At 34.0% G+C, this 21,966-nt stretch overlaps 4 protein-coding genes across 6 annotated transcripts; 2 read left to right on the top strand and 2 right to left on the bottom strand.

Annotated features, from left to right (window-relative positions):
* Window positions 1-2,003: 2,003 nt before the first annotated feature.
* LOC8259852 (probable E3 ubiquitin-protein ligase BAH1-like 1) lies at window positions 2,004-5,056 on the top strand. The gene is made up of 6 exons (XM_002523021.4): window positions 2,004-2,659; window positions 3,257-3,501; window positions 3,610-3,870; window positions 4,075-4,212; window positions 4,445-4,503; window positions 4,655-5,056. Exons 1-6 carry the CDS (start codon window positions 2,476-2,478, stop codon window positions 4,758-4,760), a joined length of 993 nt encoding a protein of 330 aa, XP_002523067.1. The 5' UTR covers window positions 2,004-2,475; the 3' UTR covers window positions 4,761-5,056.
* Window positions 5,057-6,497: 1,441 nt separating this feature from the next.
* On the top strand, window positions 6,498-7,838 carry LOC8259851 (nucleolar protein 16). The gene is made up of 3 exons (XM_002523020.4): window positions 6,498-6,888; window positions 7,410-7,531; window positions 7,626-7,838. Exons 1-3 carry the CDS (start codon window positions 6,552-6,554, stop codon window positions 7,737-7,739), a joined length of 573 nt encoding a protein of 190 aa, XP_002523066.1. The 5' UTR covers window positions 6,498-6,551; the 3' UTR covers window positions 7,740-7,838.
* Window positions 7,839-8,774: 936 nt separating this feature from the next.
* LOC8259850 (probable E3 ubiquitin-protein ligase BAH1-like 1) lies at window positions 8,775-11,309 on the bottom strand. Its single transcript, XM_048377255.1, has 5 exons — window positions 10,700-11,309; window positions 9,900-10,402; window positions 9,553-9,690; window positions 9,293-9,351; window positions 8,775-9,102 (listed from the first exon to the last, which is right to left on the bottom strand). The coding sequence occupies exons 1-5, from the start codon at window positions 10,950-10,952 to the stop codon at window positions 8,997-8,999; spliced, it is 1,059 nt and encodes a 352-aa protein (XP_048233212.1). The 5' UTR covers window positions 10,953-11,309; the 3' UTR covers window positions 8,775-8,996.
* Window positions 11,310-12,991: 1,682 nt separating this feature from the next.
* On the bottom strand, window positions 12,992-20,647 carry LOC8259848 (ABC transporter C family member 14). 3 transcript variants are annotated; one of them, XM_015721744.3, is made up of 12 exons: window positions 20,135-20,647; window positions 17,221-19,382; window positions 16,767-17,087; window positions 16,498-16,584; window positions 15,773-16,402; window positions 15,464-15,628; window positions 14,922-15,216; window positions 14,536-14,750; window positions 14,085-14,390; window positions 13,916-13,979; window positions 13,566-13,805; window positions 12,992-13,399 (listed from the first exon to the last, which is right to left on the bottom strand). In XM_015721744.3, exons 2-12 carry the CDS (start codon window positions 19,315-19,317, stop codon window positions 13,299-13,301), a joined length of 4,521 nt encoding a protein of 1,506 aa, XP_015577230.2. In that variant the 5' UTR covers window positions 19,318-19,382; window positions 20,135-20,647; the 3' UTR covers window positions 12,992-13,298. The 3 variants fall into 3 exon arrangements, with proteins under 3 accessions (XP_015577230.2, XP_025013832.2, XP_002523063.2); XM_025158064.2 differs by having other exon boundaries at window positions 20,248-20,647; XM_002523017.4 differs by lacking the exon at window positions 20,135-20,647 and adding an exon at window positions 19,640-19,889.
* Between the last annotated feature and the right edge of the window lie 1,319 nt (window positions 20,648-21,966).

Here is a 21,966-nt window from a genome sequence, read left to right as displayed (position 1 = left end):
TAAATTATATATATTTATTAATTTTTAAATTAAGATTTTAGTATTGTGTCATAAAAAAAAATGAATGGGATGACAAAAACCTTCATGTGATTGCATTTTATGTTTAATTTGACTACTTTAATGAATACCTTAAATTTATATTAATTATTATATATATGGATAAGAATTATCCAGTTTAAAGTGAACATGAAAGAGGTAAAAGAAACCTACACGTTTCGTGTTTGGACTTTCGAAAGGTTGTATATTATTCATTAATATAGAGGAGTACTGAACTCATGATGTTTTTGTTAACAATTAAGAATGATGGATAGATCTGTGGGCCATTGCTTTGCTAGATTTGTGTCTCTTTCGTGCCTTACAACTGGACTACATCTAATCTCATTTATTTGATGGTTCTACACCCACTTCTATTTTCGACCGTCAAATATTTATTTCATTATGGGTTCCACTTTTGCCTTTTCTTTTGTGGGAAATTTTTTATGATGCATGCTGATAATGCAATAAAAATAAGTTAGAGCAATCAAGAATGTATACGAAAAATCACTTTCATACTTAAGTTAATACTTTTAAAAATATATTTAGATAAAGTGTTTAAAATATTAAAATTGTATTATTTGACAAATAAGATCTAAAAAAATATTTATAGAGTTGAATGTCGTGGGTTCGACTGTCTATAACCTAAGCAAATAGCGGGCTAATCATAGTCGTGTATTATGGCGAGATGTGCTGCTTGAATTTTGTCTAGCTAAAGAGCTCCTTGATTTACTCTAACATAGTAAAAGATTAAGTAAATTATAAGTTGTTATAGTTTATAATGAAACTATTCTTTAAATTTTTTTAATTGAGACTTACAAGAGAAACATTTTATTTATGCATGATTATATATAATTTATTAATTAAAAGTCAGTAGCAAATCTGTATGATTTCAAAATAATAGAGTCTATTATAAGCATGCATATATAATATTCATAATCATTACTTCAAAAGAAATTAATTTCCTCTAATTTTCCTTTGAAGAAATAATACAATCATATGGTTAGGAATTAATAAGTTGATTAATGATGAGTGAACGATAATCTGAAGGGGAAGCAAAAATGATGGCGGTAATAGTCAAACGGTTGATGATTAATGTTGCAAGCATACATGAGAAAATGCAAAGAAACCAATTATATAAATTTCTTGTTTTATTTTTATTAAACTTTTAGATTTTTAAAAACCTAAATTAAAAATCAACTACTCAACTAAATAATAAATGAAACAAAATCTACATAAAATAGATTTTATAAACAACAAATCTTTTTATATATAATACCAATAATGTATTTTTATTATTGAATTATTCGGCGTAAATTTAACCATATAATAATTGGTCTCCATTGACACAAATTTTTTAAGCATTCTTTGATTTCAGAAAAGCATTATCACTCTGTAGACCCGCAGTCACATGATTATTGCTTCAGAATATGACTTTTAGCTAGGTGATATGATAAAAATCACCGCACACGATCACTTTAAAGCCGTGAAGGAAGATCACATTCCTTTACTTTACAAAAAGCTCAACAATTAAGAAAAAGAAAAAGAAAAACATATCTGTAGAACCACATTTCGTGACACCATTTATAATGATGCAAATGTAGTGATATTCTTTGGTTTTATCATATATTATACTAATTCAGTAATTAGTTATAATATTTATGTCTTGCAAATCCATTAAATTATTATATTATTTTGTTATATTTCCAAATTAATTTATTTTAAAATAAAATAATGATCCACTAATGAAAGATTTGATAAAAAAAAGTAATAAATCTTTTTATATTATAACCAATCTTAAAATTAAAAAATTATTACTATAATATGACAAAACACAGAAACCTTAGAATAATCGACTCTTAAAAATTTCATATATACTCTTAGGACGAAGATTACATAAGGATGTTCTCTTGTACAAAAAGTTAATTTTTGTTGCTTTGAACTCTTGTACGAAGAATGGTTCAGAAAAAAGCAAAAGTAGTGGGGGTAAGTAATTGAGTGGCAAAGTTTAGACATTTTGACTAGGAAATTCAGTGGAAGACAAACAAAATACATAAAAACATAAAGCTTCAAGATCCATTAGCTACTAATTTACTCTACCCATTAGGAAATTGGACAAACAAAAAGAAAAAAGAATGATGGATATCGCCATCGGATATAACGTGGGAGAAATTTCCGAGATATTTGACTGTTTCTTCTGCAGCCAAAGTTCTTTTCTGGATATTTGTTATATATATATGTATATATACTCCTTAATCTTTCCCAAAACGGTTAATATCCACATATGATAAATCCTCCATCAGATAGAAACTAGAGAATCATATTCTTTAAATCCTGCTGCTGTTCTTTTATAATTCTTTGAATTCTTGATTTATTTTAAGAGAAGCGACTGCGAAGATAAAGTGTGCGAGTGGTGGTTGGTTTCTTTAATTCTATGAGAAGATGAAATTCTGCAAGACATATCAGGAGTATATGCAAAACCAAGAAAAAGAATTACCTGGACTTGGTTTCAAGAAACTTAAAAAGATTCTAAAGAAATGTAGGAAAGACTTAGAATCCCATCAGCAACTTGATAATAATGGATCCCCTTCTGCTCATGTACAGCACTGTCCTCATCATTGCCCAGGTATTGGACTTGCAGCATGTTAATTTTATGATCATTTTCATTTTGATGCCTTTTTCTTTTTCTTTTTTTCTTTTCTTCCGGTTGTTTGATTAGACCAAAGAAAGTGAAGTTCTCTTCTGCAGATTTCTGCTTGTAACTGATCCTGAAATTCCATTTCTTCTTGAATAATGAAGGACTTCTTTTTGAAATGTTGCAGAGTTTCTCATCTGGATTGGATGATATAGGATTTCTTGGTTTTATTCCGTCAACTCTCTTAATAACGATGATAATTCCATTTCTTTTCAACTTCCAATTTGCGATGAGCAAAAATAAAAAATTTATTATTACATAACAAAACTAATTGTGGTACCATGACGGAGACTACTTGTCAAATTCTTGTTACAAATCTTAATCTGCTATCTTGCTTTTTATATCTTTTCCCCATCTCTTTAAGCGTAGACTTTTGGATTTGTAGGCATTAGGAGAAAATTGATTGAAAAATGCCCACATCTAATCATTCTGTCATGTTGGTACTGTTTCTGTAATTGAGAGTGACACATTTGAAGCAGTTTCTTGTATTAAATGGAACAGTTTTTATTGTTTTTGATTTGCATGTAGTTTGCGATGGAACCTTCTTCCCTTCACTTCTCAATGAAATGTCTGCTATTGTGGGCTGCTTTAATGAGCGAGCTCAGAAATTGCTTGAGCTGCACTTAGCTTCTGGAGTTCGGAAATACTTTATGTGGTTCAAAGGCAAGTTGAAAGGAAACCATGTTGCTTTGATGCAAGAAGGCAAGGATCTGGTCACCTATGCACTCATAAATTCCATTGCAGTTCGGAAAATTCTTAAGAAATATGATAAGGTATGCTCAGCTTTATGAACTAGAAAGAATAACGTTGAACAATGACATGTTCTGTTTTTCTAATTAACTGTTGTGTGCTAAAAAAATCGCCTTTTTCTTTGGTTACAGATTCATTACTCCAACCAAGGACAGGCCTTTAGGTCACAAGCACAAAGTATGCATATTGAGATTCTTCAATCCCCATGGCTCTGTGAGCTTATGGCTTTCCACATCAATTTAAGGGAAACAAAGATCAAGTCAAGGACGAAGGTTCCTGCCTTGTTCGACGGGTGCTCCCTGACATTTGATGATGATGACAAACCATCACTTTCCTGTGAGCTCTTTGATTCCGTCAAGCTTGATATAGATTTGACTTGTTCAATATGCTTGGTGAGTCCCTAGATTTCGTTTTTCTAAGATATGATCTTTCTCTTAATATGCTTGGTCAATTTGCAGACCGTGCTGCATACAGGATCCAACATAAGCTGTCTTGTTTAATAAAATAAGAAGAATGATTTCAACAGTGGAACACTTGTATATTGCCATGTTTCTTCGATAGGGCCTTAAATGCTTTATTTTATTTGTTGGTGACAGGATACAGTATTCGACCCAGTTTCTCTGACATGTGGCCATATATTCTGCTATATGTGTGCTTGCTCTGCTGCTTCAGTAACTATTGTTGACGGACTAAGGGCAGCAGAGCCTAAAGAAAAATGCCCTTTGTGCCGGGAGGTTAGTTATTATCATCATTATAAATTCTTTTTCTCCTATGAGTGCTATTAATTACTAAATGGCTGGCAACCCAGGTACAATTAATCCTATGAAGCAAGGTTTTTTAAACCTGACAACTTCATCACCTTCAAAGAAATATTGAATTATGAATTATCATATATATGCATGTTAGGAATCCTTTGCAACTATTGCCTCTTCAGTTATAGTAATTCTTTTCCACCTCTGATTGTAGGCTGGAGTTAATGAAGGTGCTGTACACTTGGAAGAGCTTAATATTTTACTAAGTCGAAGGTAATTCTTTATCCCTGAGAAGCATGTGAGGTTGGGAAGAGAGCATAAATCAAAAAGTTCAAAAGAAAATGAAATAGGAGTACTTGTGAAATATTGCACCTCTTACTAGTTTCTAACTCTCTTCATTCATTCATTTTTGTATTCTGAACAGTTGCCCTGAATATTGGGAGCAGCGGCTGCAGTCAGAAAGAGTTGAGAGAATTCGACAGGCAAAGGAGCACTGGGAATTCCAGTGTCGGGCATTCATGGGTGTCTAGATACTTCACCTTTGATGTTAGATTTAGATTTAATAATTTCATTTGCAGGTCTTCTTATAAATCAGCCTCTTTTCTCTCCTTTAGGGTATTTTAGAAAGGGTGTGCGGGTGGATGTTGCGCTCTTTGGTACGTTGCTCGAGTTACAAAAAAATTGTATAGCCTTTTTTTGTGAGAGGTGTTGGTGTTGGTTGACATAAATGGAATGTGTTGTATGTAAATATTGGTTAACAAAGCAATTTTCTTGAAGACCAAAAGATGTAAAACCTAATTGATATGGCATTTGAACGTTTTCCCCACTCTTCTTACCAACAGCACATGGCTTACCTGCCATCTTGTTAACCAAAGATACCAAATTTATTGGCAGCACCCAACAATCACTTGTATATACATGATGCCTGAAAATGGATCTTGGAAAGATTATAGTGTTTTGTTTCTTGATAGGTTGTCACGTCACTCCACCCATTTATCTTACAGGAAAACTATTCACAGACAACAGGTGTTGTAGGAACACTGATTAAGCAAGGAAACAAGATCCAATTGAATGACCTTAAAAGACTTGGTTTAAACCTAGGACAAGCAAGGTGGTACTAGAATAGGATTTTCCGTGTAAAACTTCAGCTACAACAGTATCAAGCATCTCTGTAAACTCACTCCTGCCATTAGTTTCAACTATCAGGCAACTAGCGCGGAGTTTAATGGACAATTATTCAATCTTCTGTTATGAAGGAAATACAAAATATTGGTTGGACCACGGCATTTATAAGATAAACAACGGGTTCACCTCAGTCATGCACGCTGTGCTTCACTCGATTTGTACAGCAGCTTCTCTTCTAAATAACAGATGCCATATTTTCTTCAATGCACATATCAAAAATGCCAAACATACATCAAGACGTCATTTGCTTGGTGGGGCACAGCCCTTAGGCATTGGTTTGGATTTTCAGTTTACATTTCCTTTCAAATCAAGATTTCTATCGATTTAGGCGCATAAGATGCACAGTTGTAAACTGCTAGTGCTACACTATTCTCGGCCCAGTTAGATGTCAATCAGACAAATTATACCATGGAACTACTGAACCAAATGAATGTCCAAAGGCTGATTTCAAATCTGACGACCAAAGAAGATAAAAGAACATTTAATTCGACACTGAAAATTTAGTTTCAAGTTTCAGACAGCAACAGTTTATTATATTGGCCGACTAATTTAAGAACATAGCCATGCATCATAACTCTTACTTCTAAATTCCTGCATCATTACATAGCATAGACATATTATAATCAGCAACGTTGGTTTGCTATTTATTTGCTTAGTTCATTCAATTGCACACTATTTGATTGGACAATATGATTTGCTTGAAGCTAGAGAAGCGGAGCATCGTTACAATTGCAATGTTATTTATCAAGTTCATATAGTAATTTCTATTGGTGTAGGTAATAACTTTAGTGTTTGTTTTGTTCAGGACACAAGCTAACCAGGCTGCTCGTTTTTTAGCCCTTGGACTTGACTTTACTAAAACCCTCCGCATGTCAAGGAGGAAATATAGGAACAGAGAGCAAGTAACAGGAGGACTAGAGTGTATATTATCTCAAAATTATGGAAGCTTTCGTTCAGTTTTAAAACAATAGGGAAGTAAACATGTATTTCGTCAAACATTAAGGGGTTTGGTGATTTGCTGACAGATTAATTTTCTAAATTCCTAAAACGGCACCGTTTAGGGTTTTAAAGCCCTGGGACTTTAATTTACTAAAACCCGGCAAAAACCCTAATTGCCCGAGGCACAGAAAGGAGAGATGGGAAGGTCAAGAAGGAAATACAGGGAATCGAGAGCAAAGGTAAGCGTAGGTCTACCTAAGAGGAACCCAAACGTTTTCAAGGCAGCATTTAATTTCCCTCCAAAGCTTCGTTCTTTAGTTGACGCCGATCGTTCCAAATGGGACGACAAAGCTAGCGTCATCCAAAACTACAAATCATTCGGCGTTGTTTCGAACCCTAACTTGCTCGGTGTTCGATCCCGCACTTCTCACATCGTTCAGACCGAATCGCTCCAAGTCCCTCCTTCGCCACCTCCTGAAGGTCCCATAGACGAATTCGAACCCACCGATTCCGGCAGCGATCTCGAAGAAGATGGTCAGTTTATTCCTATTTTATTATGTGGATTATAAGAGGGTGTAATTTCTTGAATTTCAATGCTTTAAGTATGACCTATGAGAAAAATTAAAGGAATGGTGAATTTATGCAAAAAAAACACTTCTGAGCTTAGCTTAATTTAATCCTTAATGCCCTCCTTTTCAATTAATGTTGCCAACTGCCCACCAGAAGACTTGAGTATCAAGTATTATAGCTTGTTCACCCCTTTTTATGGAAATGATTGGCAAGAATGAAATTTATTGTTGTAAGTTGAATGCTTTTCTAATGGTTGATTTATATATATTCAGAAATTATTGATTTTTTTTTTGGTGCATCCGAAATAGGAAATTTATAGGTTTTGCCGGATGGGTCAGTCTTTGTTAATTAGTTTTTAGCAGTGATGTTACATACTTTCTTGTGCAACTTTTCATATTGTTTTGAGGGTCTTGTTGTTGTATGAAAGTTGAAACTAAGTTTCCATCCTCCATCAAATGTATTTCTTGATTTCTTGGTTTGTGCAGATCTGAAATCAGCCCTTGGGAAGAAACGGAGAGATGGGAAAAGTGCACCATTGCAACCATTGACCACTATGCAACGTATTCATATTGGGCGGCTCATTGAAAAATATGGAGATAACTACCAGGTACTATCAAGTTCTCTTTTTTTCTTCTTTTTGGCTTTCTTATGGTGTTTGTGGTGGTGTTGATGGTTGAACTTACCTCGTTGTTATTATGCAGGCTATGTTCATGGATTCAAAATTAAATGTGATGCAGCATTCAATTGCAACTCTTGAGAAATTCTGCAAAAGATATCTCTCTTATAGAGATAAGAATCCCCTAATCTTGTCTTGATTGAGAATTAGTTTGGTTTAGTTCCAAGATGTTGTGCAAGTATGATGCAAGTTATTTTCATTGAATGGGAAATCATTTGTCCAGTTTTCTATGTCTTAATTCACATCTTTTTGGGCTAAGTACAGTGTGGCAGTATACAACTGTATATCTTATCAGCCTAATTAGATTTTGCTAGTCTTAAATCGATAGAAACCTCGATGTGAGATGAAATGTAAACTGAAAACCCAAAGGCCTACAGAAGTACTCTGCCCCGCCAAGTAAAAGACATCTTGATGTATGTCTGGAATCTTAGATATGTGCATGGAGGCAAAAAAGCGAATTTTCTATATTATTTTATTTAGGTGGTGCTGTAGAAGTCAAGTACAGTACATTGACAATTTGACATTGTGCATGATTGAGAACTTGAGATGAAAAGTAATCTTCATTCTAATTAAACCCGTCATTGTGTTATAATGCCTTAGTCCGGCCAAAATTTGTGAAAAGATAAACCTGTTCTAAACAGGCCGTTGCATTTGTTGAACGGTTTGCCTTGGAAATTGGTTGGAGCCTTGTAAACAAGGAAAGGTTGAATAATTGTATAAGAAACTCTATGCTAGTTGTGCTTGATGCTTAAAAGTAAAGGCGTGAGTTTGTTGAAGTGCTAAAATGTTGTTCTTGTTGAAGTTTTAAGATTCCATGCGGATTGATTTGCATGCTTTTACCAATAGTTTATCATAGGTTTATATTAAAGATTTTCTTAGGCCATTGTGTTTTCCCCTGACCAGAGTTCAGATAACACCTGTTGTCTGTGAAAAGTTGTTCTACAAGGTAGATGGGTGGTGGGGACTGACCTGCCATGAATCAGGAAATTATAGATTTAATGCTAGCTAGATTTTGCAATCAGATCACGTACAAAATGCATTCTCCAAGCATATTGATATTGATATATAACTATTATGCAAGTGACTATTGGGCGGTAGTAAAGAATTTGGTTTGTTTCTTTGACAAGATGGTGGGCCTTGCGGTGATGGTCAGAATTGGGAGGAAAATTCAATGTCATATCAATCAGGATTTATATAAATTGCTATTTTAGCCATCTTTTTACGGAGAAATACTCTGTTTCTGCTAATCAACACCAATATTAAGCAACATATAAAGGACCGCAACATCTACCGCCACACTATTTCTCTATGACCGAAAAGAGAAAAGCAGCTGATTTTCTGGGAAGATGTGCAGAATGTTATATTAATTTATTATTAAGTCACCAAGCTGAAGATTCTAGACACCCAGGAATGCCCGACACTGTAATTCCCAGTGCTCCTTTGCCTGTCGAACTCTCTCAACTCTTTCGGACTGCAGCCGCTGCTCCCAATATTCAGGGCAACTGTTCAGGGTACAGATATGCATGGGGGAGGAGAGAGTTAAAAACTAATAAATGATGCAGACTATTACAAGTACTTTTCCTTCCAACCTATTGATTTATTTCCTCTTTCCAAACCTTCCCCATAAATGAAAATAAAAGGAGGTTGGTAGATGTGCATTAAGCTAACATGCTTCTCGGGGAAAAGAGTTACCTTCGACTTAATAAATTATTAAGTTCTTCCAAGTGTACAGCACCTTCATAAACTCCAGCCTACAATTAGAGGTGGAAAATATCACTACAACTGAACTCTTAACATGCATTCAGAATTCAATATTTACTAATTTTTGAATGTGATGAGAATGTCAGGTTCTAAAATCTTGCTTCTTAAGATCAGGTTGGTCGTAGGTTGCCAGTCATTGAGTAATTTATAATAGTTATAAGGAAAGAATTAGAATGGAAACATTAACTAACCTTCCGGCACAAAGGGCATCTTTTGTTGTGCTCAGCCGCTTTTAGCCCATCAATAATAGTTACTGAAGCAGCAGAGCAAGCACACATATAGCATAATATATGGCCACATGTCAGAGAAACTGGATCAAATACTGTATCCTATCACCAAATAACAAATGGCTAAAGCATTTAGGGCAAGGGTCCTCTATTGAAATCATTCTCTTATTTTACTCAACTAGATAAGATAGCTTATGGTGGATCCAGTATGCAATTCTGGCTGCATATTGGCTATATATCTCCCCACTTCACTGCAGATTGAAAATCAAAAGAAAGATCATACTTTAGCAGACTGAAATCTAGCGACTTACCAAGCATATTGGACAGGTCAAATCTGTATCAAGCTTGAGGGAATCGAAGAGCTCGTAAGAAAGTGATGGTTTGTCATTATCATCAAATGTCAGTGAGAACCCGTCGAGCGAGGCAGGACCCTCTGTCTCTAACTTGATCTTCGTCTCCCTTAAATTGATGTGCAAAGCCATAAGCTCACGGAGCCATGGGGATTGAAGAATCTCAATTTGCAGATTTTGTGCTTGCAGCCTAAAGGCTTGTCCTTGGTTGAAGCATACCTTATCATATTTTTTAAGCAATTTTCGAACGGCAGTGTGGTTTATAAGCGCATAGATAACCAGATCCTTGCCTTCTTGCATCAAAGCAATATGACTTCCTTTCAGCTTGCCTATGCACCATTTTAAGTATTTCCGAACGCCAGAAGTCAAGTGCAGCTCCAGCACTTTCTGAGCTCGCTCTTTAAAGCAGCCAACAATAGCAGACATTTCATTGAGAAGGGGAGGGAAGAAGATTCCATCGCAAACTACATGCAAATGTCAATGAGGAACTGAATAACAACATGACCAAAACAATAAAAACTGTAACAGTAAAAGCATTTGATACAAGATACTGAATCAAATATTTCAATTTCAACTAGAAAAATAGTACCAACATGACAGAATGGTAAAATATGGGCATTCTTCGCTTTACTTTTTGCTAATGCCTACGAATTCAACTTGGGTAGTGTCTCAAGTTTGTGAACACTTCCTTCCTTTGTAATAAAAGAATATATATATAAATACCAAAAAATATGATGATAAACGGGTAGCAAGTCCAGTACCTGGACAACGTTGTACATCAGCAGAAGGAGATCCGTTGTTATCAAGTTGTTGATGGGATTCAAGGTCTTTCCTACATTTCTTCAGAATCTTTTTAAGATTCTTGAAACCAAGTGCAGGTAATTCTTTTTCTTGGTTCTGCATATACTCCTGATATTTCTTGAAGAATTTCATCTTCTCACACAAAGACGCCCTTTCCCCTTCACAGTTGCTTAGAATTAATCGAGAATTAGAGGAATCATTAAAGACCAGCATCAAGAATCAAGAATATGATTCTATAGTTTGATCTGATTGGCGATCTATCACTCTTATAGATATTGACTTTTAAGACAAGAATCCAGAAAGAACTTAATTTGTATTATTAAAATGCCATTAAAATAATAATCTAATGTTACTATAAAAAAAATAATAATAATCTAACGTTTGACAAAAATAAAAAATAATAATCTAACCTGAGTACCGCATTTTATTTACACCTAATAAGGCGCCTTGCTGCATGACACTTGCAGTTTTATTATAATAATAATAATAACTGTAATTATATAATAATAATAATTATTATTATTATTATTATTTCCAGTTCTCCTTTCATCATTGTAACAGCTGACGTGATGCATGACACAGAATTTATTGTTTATTTTCCCTTTGTTACTTGTTGAAAGCTGAAACCAGTTTTAAAAATAAAATATAACGAAAAGAGAGAAAAGTGAAAAGAGAAAAAAAAAAAAAAATCTTCTTCTGTAAAAGTAAATTAAATAATAAAAAAATCTGACAGATATCTATTTTATAAAAATAAGATTAATAATTTCTTCTTTCATAAAAATCGAATTTAAATTTCGGTTAAATATTATTCAAATCAAACAATTTGACTAAAATTATCAAAAATTATAAAGTTTGATTTTATTTTTTGTTCTAAAAAGTTGTTGCTGATAGACCTATGGAAAACTATTAAATGGCTCTTAGTCACCAAGATTAATGTCTTGTCAATTTCATTTTCATCCAAATTTAGTGCTTGAAAAACCAGGCCAAGCAGCAAATACTCAAATATAGACACTTGAGAAATAATGATATTGGCCAAAAACTGAGGCAGTTAATTGATATGATGTTATAATATTACATTACAGGAAATCTGGGAATTGCTTGCTTGTCATTTAATACAATACCACTTGTAGTTTTATGACTTCTTGAACTTCATTTCATTGGCTTCCATTTGCTATTAATTTATTGATCGATGCAGAAACTAAGGTAATTAAATATTTTTGTTATAGTTTTTCTTATTTTTTTCTTTTACTTCCGTAAGTTAAATTGTGAATATTTAATTATATAAAAAATATATATATAATTACTACTATATTTGACTAAAATTTATTAAAAAATTAATTTTGATACGAGAGAGAAAATAAAATAAAAATAATAAAATTGAAAGAGATAAAAGATTAGTTTTGACACGAGAGATAAAGTAAAATAAAAATAATAAAATTAAAAGAGTTATTTTAGTGTTGTGAAATGTATTAATTTACTAATGTAAAATTAATTTAAAAATACTACTTATTTCATTAGAATTTAATTTAATTAGTTATTTATTCATGGATTGTAAAATATATTGACTTACTAATATAATTATAATAAATATCATTTAATTAAAAACTAATATATTATTAATATATTATTTCTTAGGATTGAAATGAGTATTTAATTAGAAATTTAACCTATTAATTAATTAATCAATAGAAAAAATTATAAAAATTTGAATTTCAGAAATTAATATATATAAATTATAAGTAATTTTATACAAATTTAATTATCTAAAATAATAAATTAATATTCATTTCATTTAAAGTTTATAAATTTTAAATTTATAAATAAATTTCATAAATTTAATAAATTTCAACCAAAAACTAAATTAGTTAATTTACTTATAGTTATTTAATCAAATAAAATCCTAGAACATTTAAGATTTTTTTGCTTTTTTACTATTTAACACCTAATAAAATCATTAACATAATTAATTATTAACACACGTCTAATATCCTTCTAATTAATTATCAACATAGATGATATTTTTGTTGATTTCGACTTCTAGAAAAGAAAAACTACTAACACACTCCCTGATAATTTAACCATCCAAGAAGTTTCCAACCCTTTTTGAAGCCTTATGCTCCAAATCCAGAAAAGAAAAATAAATAAATAAATAAAATAACCGATTAATCCTAAAGCAAGAGGCCACAGTTCTGTAAATGTTTTCAAGACTTCATCTCTCAATTGCTACAAGTCGTGATAATAAAATAAAAGATGAGAAAAGGATCTGTCGTCCACTACAGTAAATTTAGCTGCTAATTGTATTATAATCAATTGCTCACAGAAATCATATCAGATCAGCTAATTTTTTACTATCTGCACTTTCAGTAACAGTAGCAACAATGTTTTCTTTGTTTTGATCTCTGCATATTCAATTTTTGACTATTGGAAAAGATACCAATTGGGATACATTAAAAAGAGACTCCACTCCTTTTTAAGGTTAAATAAATGAGAAGTCTCTTTCCAAAATTGGCGGACCCATATCTTCTGCAAGCTAATTCATGAGCATAATGGTTTCTCTCATTATAATCCAGCTGAACGGTTGGCATATTCTTGAACCAGTGCTGCAAAGAGTGATGGCCTCTCAAGTAAACGGGATGGTTTATCAAATTCTTTTGCCTTCCCTGTTCAATAAAAAAAGAAATAAACATAAATCAGAAGTGCCAATTGGATCCTAAAGTTTTTTTGTTTTTAAACATCTATATGCAGTAGTAAGAAATCTGAGAAAGAATTCTTTTATGGACTGTTTACCAAAAGGGAAAATGAAGAAAAAAGGAAGAGATTGCAGACCTGCATCTATAACTAAAACCCTATCACAGTCCATGACTGTGGGTATTCTGTGAGCAATGCTGATAATTGTACAAGCTGCAAAGTCCTCTCGGATGATCTTCTGAATTACCCCATCAGTTTGTGAATCGACTGAAGCTGTCGCCTCATCCATAAATAACAAGCGACTGCGCTTTAGCATTACTCTCCCCAAACAGAGAAGTTGTCTTTGACCCACACTCCAGTTGTCACCATTGTCGGCCACTATGAAGTTGAAAGATATTAGTAACTTTCAGCTTACATAACGAAAAAAGAAAAAAAGCAAAGCTGAAATGTGGAGCAGTGAAACCGTGAGGCAGATAAATGTCACATACCAAGAGCATCGAGTTTTTCAGGTTTTGCAGCCACTACATCCTTCAGTTGGCATCGTTCGAGACTCTACAAAATGAACAAGTTTCAAATGATGCAAACTCTTAACAGCAAACAAATATTGACTCACCTGTGAATAATTGGTGAATCTAGAAAGAGAAATGGCAGGATTACCTTCCATATTTGCTCATCTGTATACTGTCCAATGGGGTCAATGTTGCTTCTCACTGTTCCTTCAAAAAGGACAGGTTCTTGGGGAATTATCCCAAAGCGAGACCTAAGATCCTGAAGTCCCAGCATACAAATGTCTATGCCATCGATAATTATTTTCCCTCCTGTTGGCTCCACCAGCCTAAAGAAAACTTGTATTAAAGTGGACTTTCCACTTCCTGTCCGTCCGACAACACCAATCTTCTCTCCACCATAAATGCTGAGAGTAATTCCTTTGAGCACTAGTGGAGTGTTTGGACGATATTTAACCTGTTGGTCAATAAAATTCGTTTCATGCACTTGGTTAGACAAGGCTGTATGAATAGGATGTCTGTTTCAAACTGATTTTTGTTTTCTTTCTTCTTCTTTTTGGTTCGTTTTGAAGATTTAATCAGAATTAGAGTGAGGCATGTACCTGCAAATCTTTGAGATCGACATTGCCCTGGGCAGGCCAGCTTGGAGGAGGAATCCGGTCTTTTATCTCCCATGCTGCCTCAGATGGGATATTTGTGAACTGCTTAATTCTCTCGACAGATACCATCCTATTTTCCACAAAGCAACTCATATATATAGCCCAGAATAGCACACCATTGAGCGACAATCCATAAGAGAGAGATAAACCAACATTCTCTGCATTATGCAGAATCCAGTTAGTTTTCCACAATTAAGTATGAAAATCCATTGATAGTTTTATAGATATCATTTCTCTGCATTTTACTTTGTCCTGACATCTCAATAATATAGCAGCATGTAGATAAATCTTCGTGTTATCCATGAAGATAAATGTTAGCATGTAATTACCTGGCCTTATAATACTGCTAGGTAACACAATCAAAAACATCGCAGACATGCAGAGGATGAAGCTTCCCATCAGTTCCAAACGGAATCCTAACCACTCATTTGATCCATTGTTGTGAAAATCCATGCGCAAGTTGGCATCGACTCGGTTAACATTTTCCTGAGAGAACCTCTCCAGCTTTCTGAAAGACCGAATTGTCAGAACTCCTGATATGCTTTCCGAGAAGTGATGAATAATTGGAGCTTTTGTAATTGAGTCAAGACGAGTTAATTCTCGAGATGTTGAAAGAAAGTAGCCCTGCAACACAAGAAAGAAAAGAGAGTCATCAGTGATTGGGACAAATTGCGTTCGGTATGGACAAATTAAATATGAATAACCAAATTAATGGAAGTCAAAATTACGTTATTTAGTAAAGGATTTGTTGTTAGAAAGTTTTGAAGTTGATAGAATTTTGTATATTCAAATATGGAGCATGTACGGTGGTCTCTGAATCATTGTCTTAATGTGAGATTGCCAGATTTAAAGATGGAATGAAACCTCTTACCCTGTACCAGATGTTCAGCCAACCAAGCGGAACTAATAAGAACACTGTTGGCCAAGCATATTGACATGTAATAATGATGATACTGAGCAGCGTGATATACATGGCAACTGTAAGGCCCAAAACGAAGGGAATAAAAAGATCAACATTGGATTGGTCAGCTGATGCCTGAAAAGAACAGAGAAAATAGAAAAAGAAAAGAACTACAATCAGTCTGAGCTTCTTCAGCCAATATACCAGTCCTTTTTCTGTTTCCACAGTTAGCAGACTAAGAAAATATACAGAATTTGAAGAATGATAGTTAATCCTTACTCGGCTTAATATTCTTCCTGAAGGCGTGGTATCAAAAAAGGACATAGGTGCATGCAAGATGCTATGAAGAATACCCATAAAGAAAATTTGGGCTGTTTTAAGCCCCATAAGATTAACGAAAAGGGCTCTCATAGTTAACAGCACTAGAGAAGCAGCAGTAATCACTGCATAGACAGAAATGAATAAAGAAGGGTCGAAGATGGAAGCCCGTTCTTCTGAGGTTTCATATGCCAACCAGTAATCAGCAGCCATTAGAGATGCTTGCCATACTATGGATAATAACAATGCTACTGTAACCCCCCACCATCCAAAAGCTGCGGTGCAGTATTGCTTGTACACATGTAAGCCCACTTTACCAGTTTCCCTTTCCTCTTCTTCAACGAGCTTGGAAGTTCCTTTCTCCGACTTTGGTTGATCTAAATGTTTGTTTTCACCATTGGCTTCTAGAGCATTTGAGGAGGATTGAGGAGACTTTGGTGGCCTGGGAGAATTTTCCCCAGGCACAGCGGTACCAGCTTCCACAAGTTCCATAGCAGTGTCATGGGCAGCCACCAGTGCTCCAAAATCCATGCCAGACTTCACTAGATTATTGTACTTTCCTGACTGCACTATCATTCCATCACGCATGACCTGAAATTTGAGAAGCACACATATTTTTCAATAATTGAAAATTCATAAAAATGTTTGCACGAAAGAAAGAAGACAAGTTTCTTGCTACTGCTTACCATGATAAGATCGATGTTATGCAAGAAGTCAACTTGGTGTGTTACAAGTAAGATGGTTTTGCCCTTGAGTGCTCCCCGCACACATTCCTGCAAAAAAAAAAAATTGACAGAGATTTAATCTCTAATTATCTTCTCATCCATTTACTTCCTGAAACTCATCCCATGCCAGACAGACTAATTAAAGCGACTCTAAACTAATTACAACTGGAATAAAAGTGGTTTCAGTTCAATGGATTATTCAAATTTGAAAGCAACTATTCTAATATTACCTTAAATATATCAGATCCAGTATGCGCATCAACAGCACTAAAAACATCATCAAGAAGATAGATATCACAATCCTGATAAACTGCCCTGGCAAGCTGTATCCGCTGCTTCTGGCCACCACTGAGGTTGATGCCACGCTCTCCAATCTCAGTCTGATCTCCATAATCCATCATTTCTAAGTCTTTCTCCAAGCAACATACCCTGATAACTTCATTATACTTTTCCCTATCCATTGGCAAACCAAATAGAATGTTCTCTTGAATGGTTCCGTTTTGAATCCATGATGTTTGTGCGACATAGGCAGTTGTTCCACAAACCCTGACCTGTTGAAGGAAGAAAAAGCAACTTTTATAAAAACACTTGAGTGATCAAGCAACTCATAGATTTTTCATATAACGATGATGCTTTATTCCAAAGAAATAGAAAATCTTAAATTTCTCCTTTCACAATCCATACCTTTCCTGATATTTTGTGCATCTCACCAAGAACTGAGGCAAGCAAAGAAGACTTCCCTGACCCCACAGTCCCAACAATAGCCGTAAGTTCCCCTTTCTTGATTTCGAAGTTTATATTTTTCAGAACCTCATCTTCACTTTCATCATCCCAACTAAATGACCCATCCTTAATCTCCACCGCAATTCTGCCATCACAACCATCCACTCTTTCCACCGACTGCTCCACCAATTCCTTGCTCAACATGTAACGGTCCAATCTCTCAAGAGATATCATTGCCTGAGAAAATGATATCATAGATTGTGGGAAACTCCTGATAGGATCCTGCAAGATTTTAAAGATGGACGTTGTTGTAAATACTGTCCCTGCATCAAGGGGCACACCAAACAAAAGTGCGGTGCCAAATGTGACGGTCGATATGAGTAATGGAGTGCACCACATCACAATAATGTTGCCAGAAACTGAGTACATAAACTTGGAAAGCCATTCAAATTCTGATTCGCGAAAGTTTTGTATTCTCTTGTTGAAGTGTTCTTCCCATGCCTGGAACTTAATCACGCGCATGTAATTAAGCATTTCATTTGTTGCTTTCATCCTCGAATCACGATTCATCATCAGATTTTTCTGGAACCTGTTGTTTCTTCGTGTGCCATACAGGGCGAACACCATAACACAAGCAATTCCAATTAATGCTGCAATCACCGACACACCAAGGGCATTGTACAAGAGCACTAAAGCAACAGTAACTTGCAATGGCATCAGCCATATAGCATGTAGTTGTAACATCATGTCAGAGAGTTGTTGGGCATCAACAGCCATGTAATTCACAATCTGTCCGACTCCATGAGATTGACGAGCAGAACAGGATAATCTCAACCCTTTCCTGTATAAAGAAGTGATGAGTGTAGACCGGATAAGCATTCCAAGTTTCTGAGAATTGAAGTTAAATTGGTGAACTATCAAAACCTCAAAAAATTTCGCAACAAGGAGAATAAGAACAAGGTAGTATCCTTCATAAGGAGAGGTTCTTTTCCCAGACGTGTAATCTACAAAACTTTGGATGAGAAGTGGCCCAACATACATGACACAGAGCCGCATGATTGCGAGGAAGGCAGTGAAGGCAATTTCCTTCCAAAAGCACCTAAGCAAGGTGGTCCTAACAGGGTGCTTAGACTTTTCATGCGGTTTAGGCCATTTTGCAGCAAAGAGTTGAGACATTCGTTCGGCTCTATGCTCTGGTGAGAGAGTTGGAACTTCATCAATTTTGAGAGGAGATTTATAGCCTTTACTCAGTAGAGGATTCATCCAAAGCCAAAAGGCCTTAGATACTCTAGAAGCTGAAGCGAAGCCGCTCACGTTACCTTTGCTCAGAGAATCAGAATCATGTAATTTAGTTTCATCGTCTATTACAGGTTCAGATTCTCTAGTTACTGTAATCCCAGTTGATCCTCTTATGGCAACAGAAAGAAGAACAATGGATAAAGGAAAAGAAACTATAGAGATTATATCATCCAATACCATAATTTTCTGTTGTGCAACCAAACGAATTATTCCAGATGACATAAATAAAGTAATAACGATGAAATTAGCAACCCAATAAATTCGAAGAGAAAGCGGATGAGTAACAGCTTCAAATCTCTTCTCATGAATGATCAAGATTGAAATCACTGCATGAGTTATTGCTTGAACTAACCAAAAGGACCCGTCAACTATCTTCCATGGCAATTCTGTGCTTTCACTGATGAATGCTAGAATGCTTACAGCAGTGTAACCAAATGTCAAGAAAACTGTTACAATCAAACTGAGCTTAAACCAGATAGTAGTCCTAATAAGAACTCTGCTGTTTCCAATGAGTGGCTTGTCGATGTCAGATTTGGAATGACCACTAGAACTGAATCTAGAAAAGAGCTTTTGAAGCACAAAAACCAAGAGGACAAGCAGGAACAAGAGATCAACAGAAGATAGTAGAGCTCTTTGAGGACAAGGAGAGAGGAAAACGAATCTTAGCCATTGAAATAGCAAAGGAAAAGATGTGTCTCCATCAGATTGAATCACAGAGCTTGAGCAAGAAAGAGAGGTTATCCATGGTGGAGAAGCCATTTTTACAAACTTGAAGTGAAAACCAATCTTGGATTCCTATCAATCTCCTTAATTGCTCTAGCTCTCTGGCAAAGAAAAAAGAAAAAGAATTAACATCAAAACTAGATTTGCAAGGTTCATGACTTTGTTTAGTACTATGAGGTGACAAATTCTGAACATGAATAGAAAAGACCCACCAAAACAGTAATAATAATTTCTGGAAGATCTAATAAATAACCATCATAACAGCAATTAAAATTGGCGTCAGCCAGTCCAAAAAGAATTAGAGCTGGGCTAATCACATGCAACCTGGGACTAGGAAAAAGAAACTACACAGGTGTACCTTTAATTCTCAAAACATTAAGCCTCAGCTAACCAGAAAATTAAAGAAGAGGGAAAAAGTGAGCAAGCAACAGAAAAAGTAAACAGAAATTAGTGCTTTGGCAACAGAATATAATTTACGAACGCCGCAGCATAAAACTGCAAGCAGTTTTCAACTCCGAAGTACATGCCAATCTGACTGTCCGCAAGCAACCCCCATTTTATTCAGTAAAATATTAATTTTCCAGTCAAACAAACAAAGGCTTAAATATTTGGAAAGATATATATATATATATATATATAAAGAGAGAGGGGGGAGAAATATGACATTTACATACAGATATTATCTGAATAATTTGGAGCCGCGTAAATAAATTCATATTTGTTTTGTTGAAGTGAACTTGAAAATCAACTTATTAATTAACACCGGACAAAAAAAACAGATATATATATAAAGGACAGAATCAAACAGGGAGATGATAGGCGTTGTTATTGTAACAGCGAAAGGAGCATTAACCATGCAAAAGCTTGAAGAAGAAGCATTTAGTATAACTTCACCACCGGAGACACACCGCTTATCCTCCGGCAAAATACTTGCCTTCGAGCTTCCAATAAGCCGAGTACACGTACCAGATAGACGTCGTAAAGCAGCAAAATATTCAAGAACGCAGATCCTGGCTTTGGAAACTGAAAAAACGACACCAAAAAACAAAAAGCTGACGAAACGCAAAAGACCGATGGGCAGAAGGGGGCCGAATAGAATAATGAAGAAAGTTTGGTCGTGCTGAGGTTCACATGCTGCTGCTGCTGCTTTATTTATTTATTTGGTGGAGAGGAAAGAAATGGTAATCGCCACAGAAAAATACGTAAAGATTTGCAGATATGGTATGGCTAATATAGATGGACAGCTAACTGCTACAGCCATGAGAAAAAGGGAAAAAAAACAGAAAAGCATAGTTGTCTTATTTGCTTAATTCTTTTTCTCATTTTATTATGATTTCTGTACCGACTCAGTTGGCTGCTTGTTAATGAAATAATAACAACAGTTTCCTCATTCAACTCCCTGCGGTGGCGCGTGGCAGTCAGTCTACAGAGTGACTACTCTTCTTCATCTTCTAGAATATGAATATGGACATGTCTTGTTACCCAAGAATATATATCCAAATTGTTTATTTTCTTTTTTTAATGCAAATTTATATGGCAAGTTGAGGTTATCACCAAGTGCATATCAAGCAAACATGTCAATATACTTGCAAAAATTTCTGAATCTGACGTATCCTTGCATCATGAACTGATGCAATTATATTACATCTATATTTAGCTAACATGCAATCATCCCAAATACACCAAAACTCTTATTTAACAATTGATTCTCTCATTTAATGATCCTTAATTAATGGAATAATAAATTATAATTTTTATTATAATAAATTATTAATATTGTCAGTATAACAATAAATTATAAGTTTATAAAAAATATATTTTATTCGATCATATACTAAATTATATATTTATTTTTTAATTATCTTTTAATAAATCTAATTATTTAAATTCTATATGATTTATAATTTTATAAGTCTTTTATAATTCTTATTATGATTTAAAGTAATTTAATTAATTTTTAATTGTATAAATATACATTTTTAATATTATAAATAATTAAATTGTTTATATTTTTATATTTCTTATATATATATTTATAATTAATTTAAAATGTAAAAAAAATAAAACAAATTTCTGATAGTTTTATAATGTTAGAGATTTTTTAATTATTAACTCTATAAACTAATTAAACACATTTTGGTTAATGTAAACACACGAAGTTGAGTTGGTAATACTATATCTCATTATCAACTTGATTTCTATACTTTGCAATTACAAATTTTTGAGATATTTTTTACTTAAAATAAAATATTCCACCTTTATATCATTTCCAAAAATATCCGCGTAAAATATCAAATGTACAATAAAATAATAACAATAATAAGGGGTAAAATACCGAATAAAGGAAAATATTTTTTTCTTTTTGAAATAAAGAAAATCCTTAAAGTAACTAGACTACTACTCTTCAGTATTAGTAATATCATCTAAATATAATTCCAAGAATAATTAACTTAATCTAATGCTCTAATCGTTGATTTAATTTAATGCAGTTCTAACCCTCAATATATAACTAATTTTAGAGAGAATTTATGACTTTCATGAGTAGTTTCATCAGTGAGTGATAATCTTTAATTATAATAATAGATAAAAAATTAAAAATGCTTTTAAATAAACACTTAAAATATTTCAAAGGAATTGAGAATAATATTTATTAATTTTAAATATATTTTTAATAATATATATATA

Source organism: Ricinus communis, chromosome 1, assembly GCF_019578655.1.
Source record: "Ricinus communis isolate WT05 ecotype wild-type chromosome 1, ASM1957865v1, whole genome shotgun sequence".
NCBI classification, from domain to species: domain Eukaryota; kingdom Viridiplantae; phylum Streptophyta; class Magnoliopsida; order Malpighiales; family Euphorbiaceae; genus Ricinus; species Ricinus communis.
The sequence above is the reverse complement of the archived record's forward strand: the minus strand, read 5'-3'. Positions and strand labels throughout refer to the sequence as shown.

Coding starts and splice junctions, on each gene's coding strand:
- LOC8259852 (XM_002523021.4), top strand. CDS start 2,476: ATGAAATTCTGCAAGACATATCAGGAGTATATGCAAAACCAAGAAAAA. Junction 3,502..3,609: donor TTCTTAAGAAATATGATAAG/GTATGCTCAGCT, acceptor CTTTGGTTACAG/ATTCATTACTCCAACCAAGG. Junction 4,504..4,654: donor AATATTTTACTAAGTCGAAG/GTAATTCTTTAT, acceptor TATTCTGAACAG/TTGCCCTGAATATTGGGAGC.
- LOC8259848 (XM_015721744.3), bottom strand. CDS start 19,317: ATGGCTTCTCCACCATGGATAACCTCTCTTTCTTGCTCAAGCTCTGTG. Junction 15,217..15,463: donor GGCTGAACATCTGGTACAGG/GTAAGAGGTTTC, acceptor CTTGTGTTGCAG/GGCTACTTTCTTTCAACATC. Junction 13,400..13,565: donor GGTTTTAGTTATAGATGCAG/GTCTGCAATCTC, acceptor TTTATTGAACAG/GGAAGGCAAAAGAATTTGAT.
- LOC8259851 (XM_002523020.4), top strand. CDS start 6,552: ATGGGAAGGTCAAGAAGGAAATACAGGGAATCGAGAGCAAAGGTAAGC. Junction 6,889..7,409: donor CAGCGATCTCGAAGAAGATG/GTCAGTTTATTC, acceptor TGGTTTGTGCAG/ATCTGAAATCAGCCCTTGGG. Junction 7,532..7,625: donor AATATGGAGATAACTACCAG/GTACTATCAAGT, acceptor GTTATTATGCAG/GCTATGTTCATGGATTCAAA.
- LOC8259850 (XM_048377255.1), bottom strand. CDS start 10,952: ATGCTGGTCTTTAATGATTCCTCTAATTCTCGATTAATTCTAAGCAAC. Junction 10,403..10,699: donor TGATGTACAACGTTGTCCAG/GTACTGGACTTG, acceptor ATTTGCATGTAG/TTTGCGATGGAATCTTCTTC. Junction 9,103..9,292: donor AATAATTTATTAAGTCGAAG/GTAACTCTTTTC, acceptor TACCCTGAACAG/TTGCCCTGAATATTGGGAGC.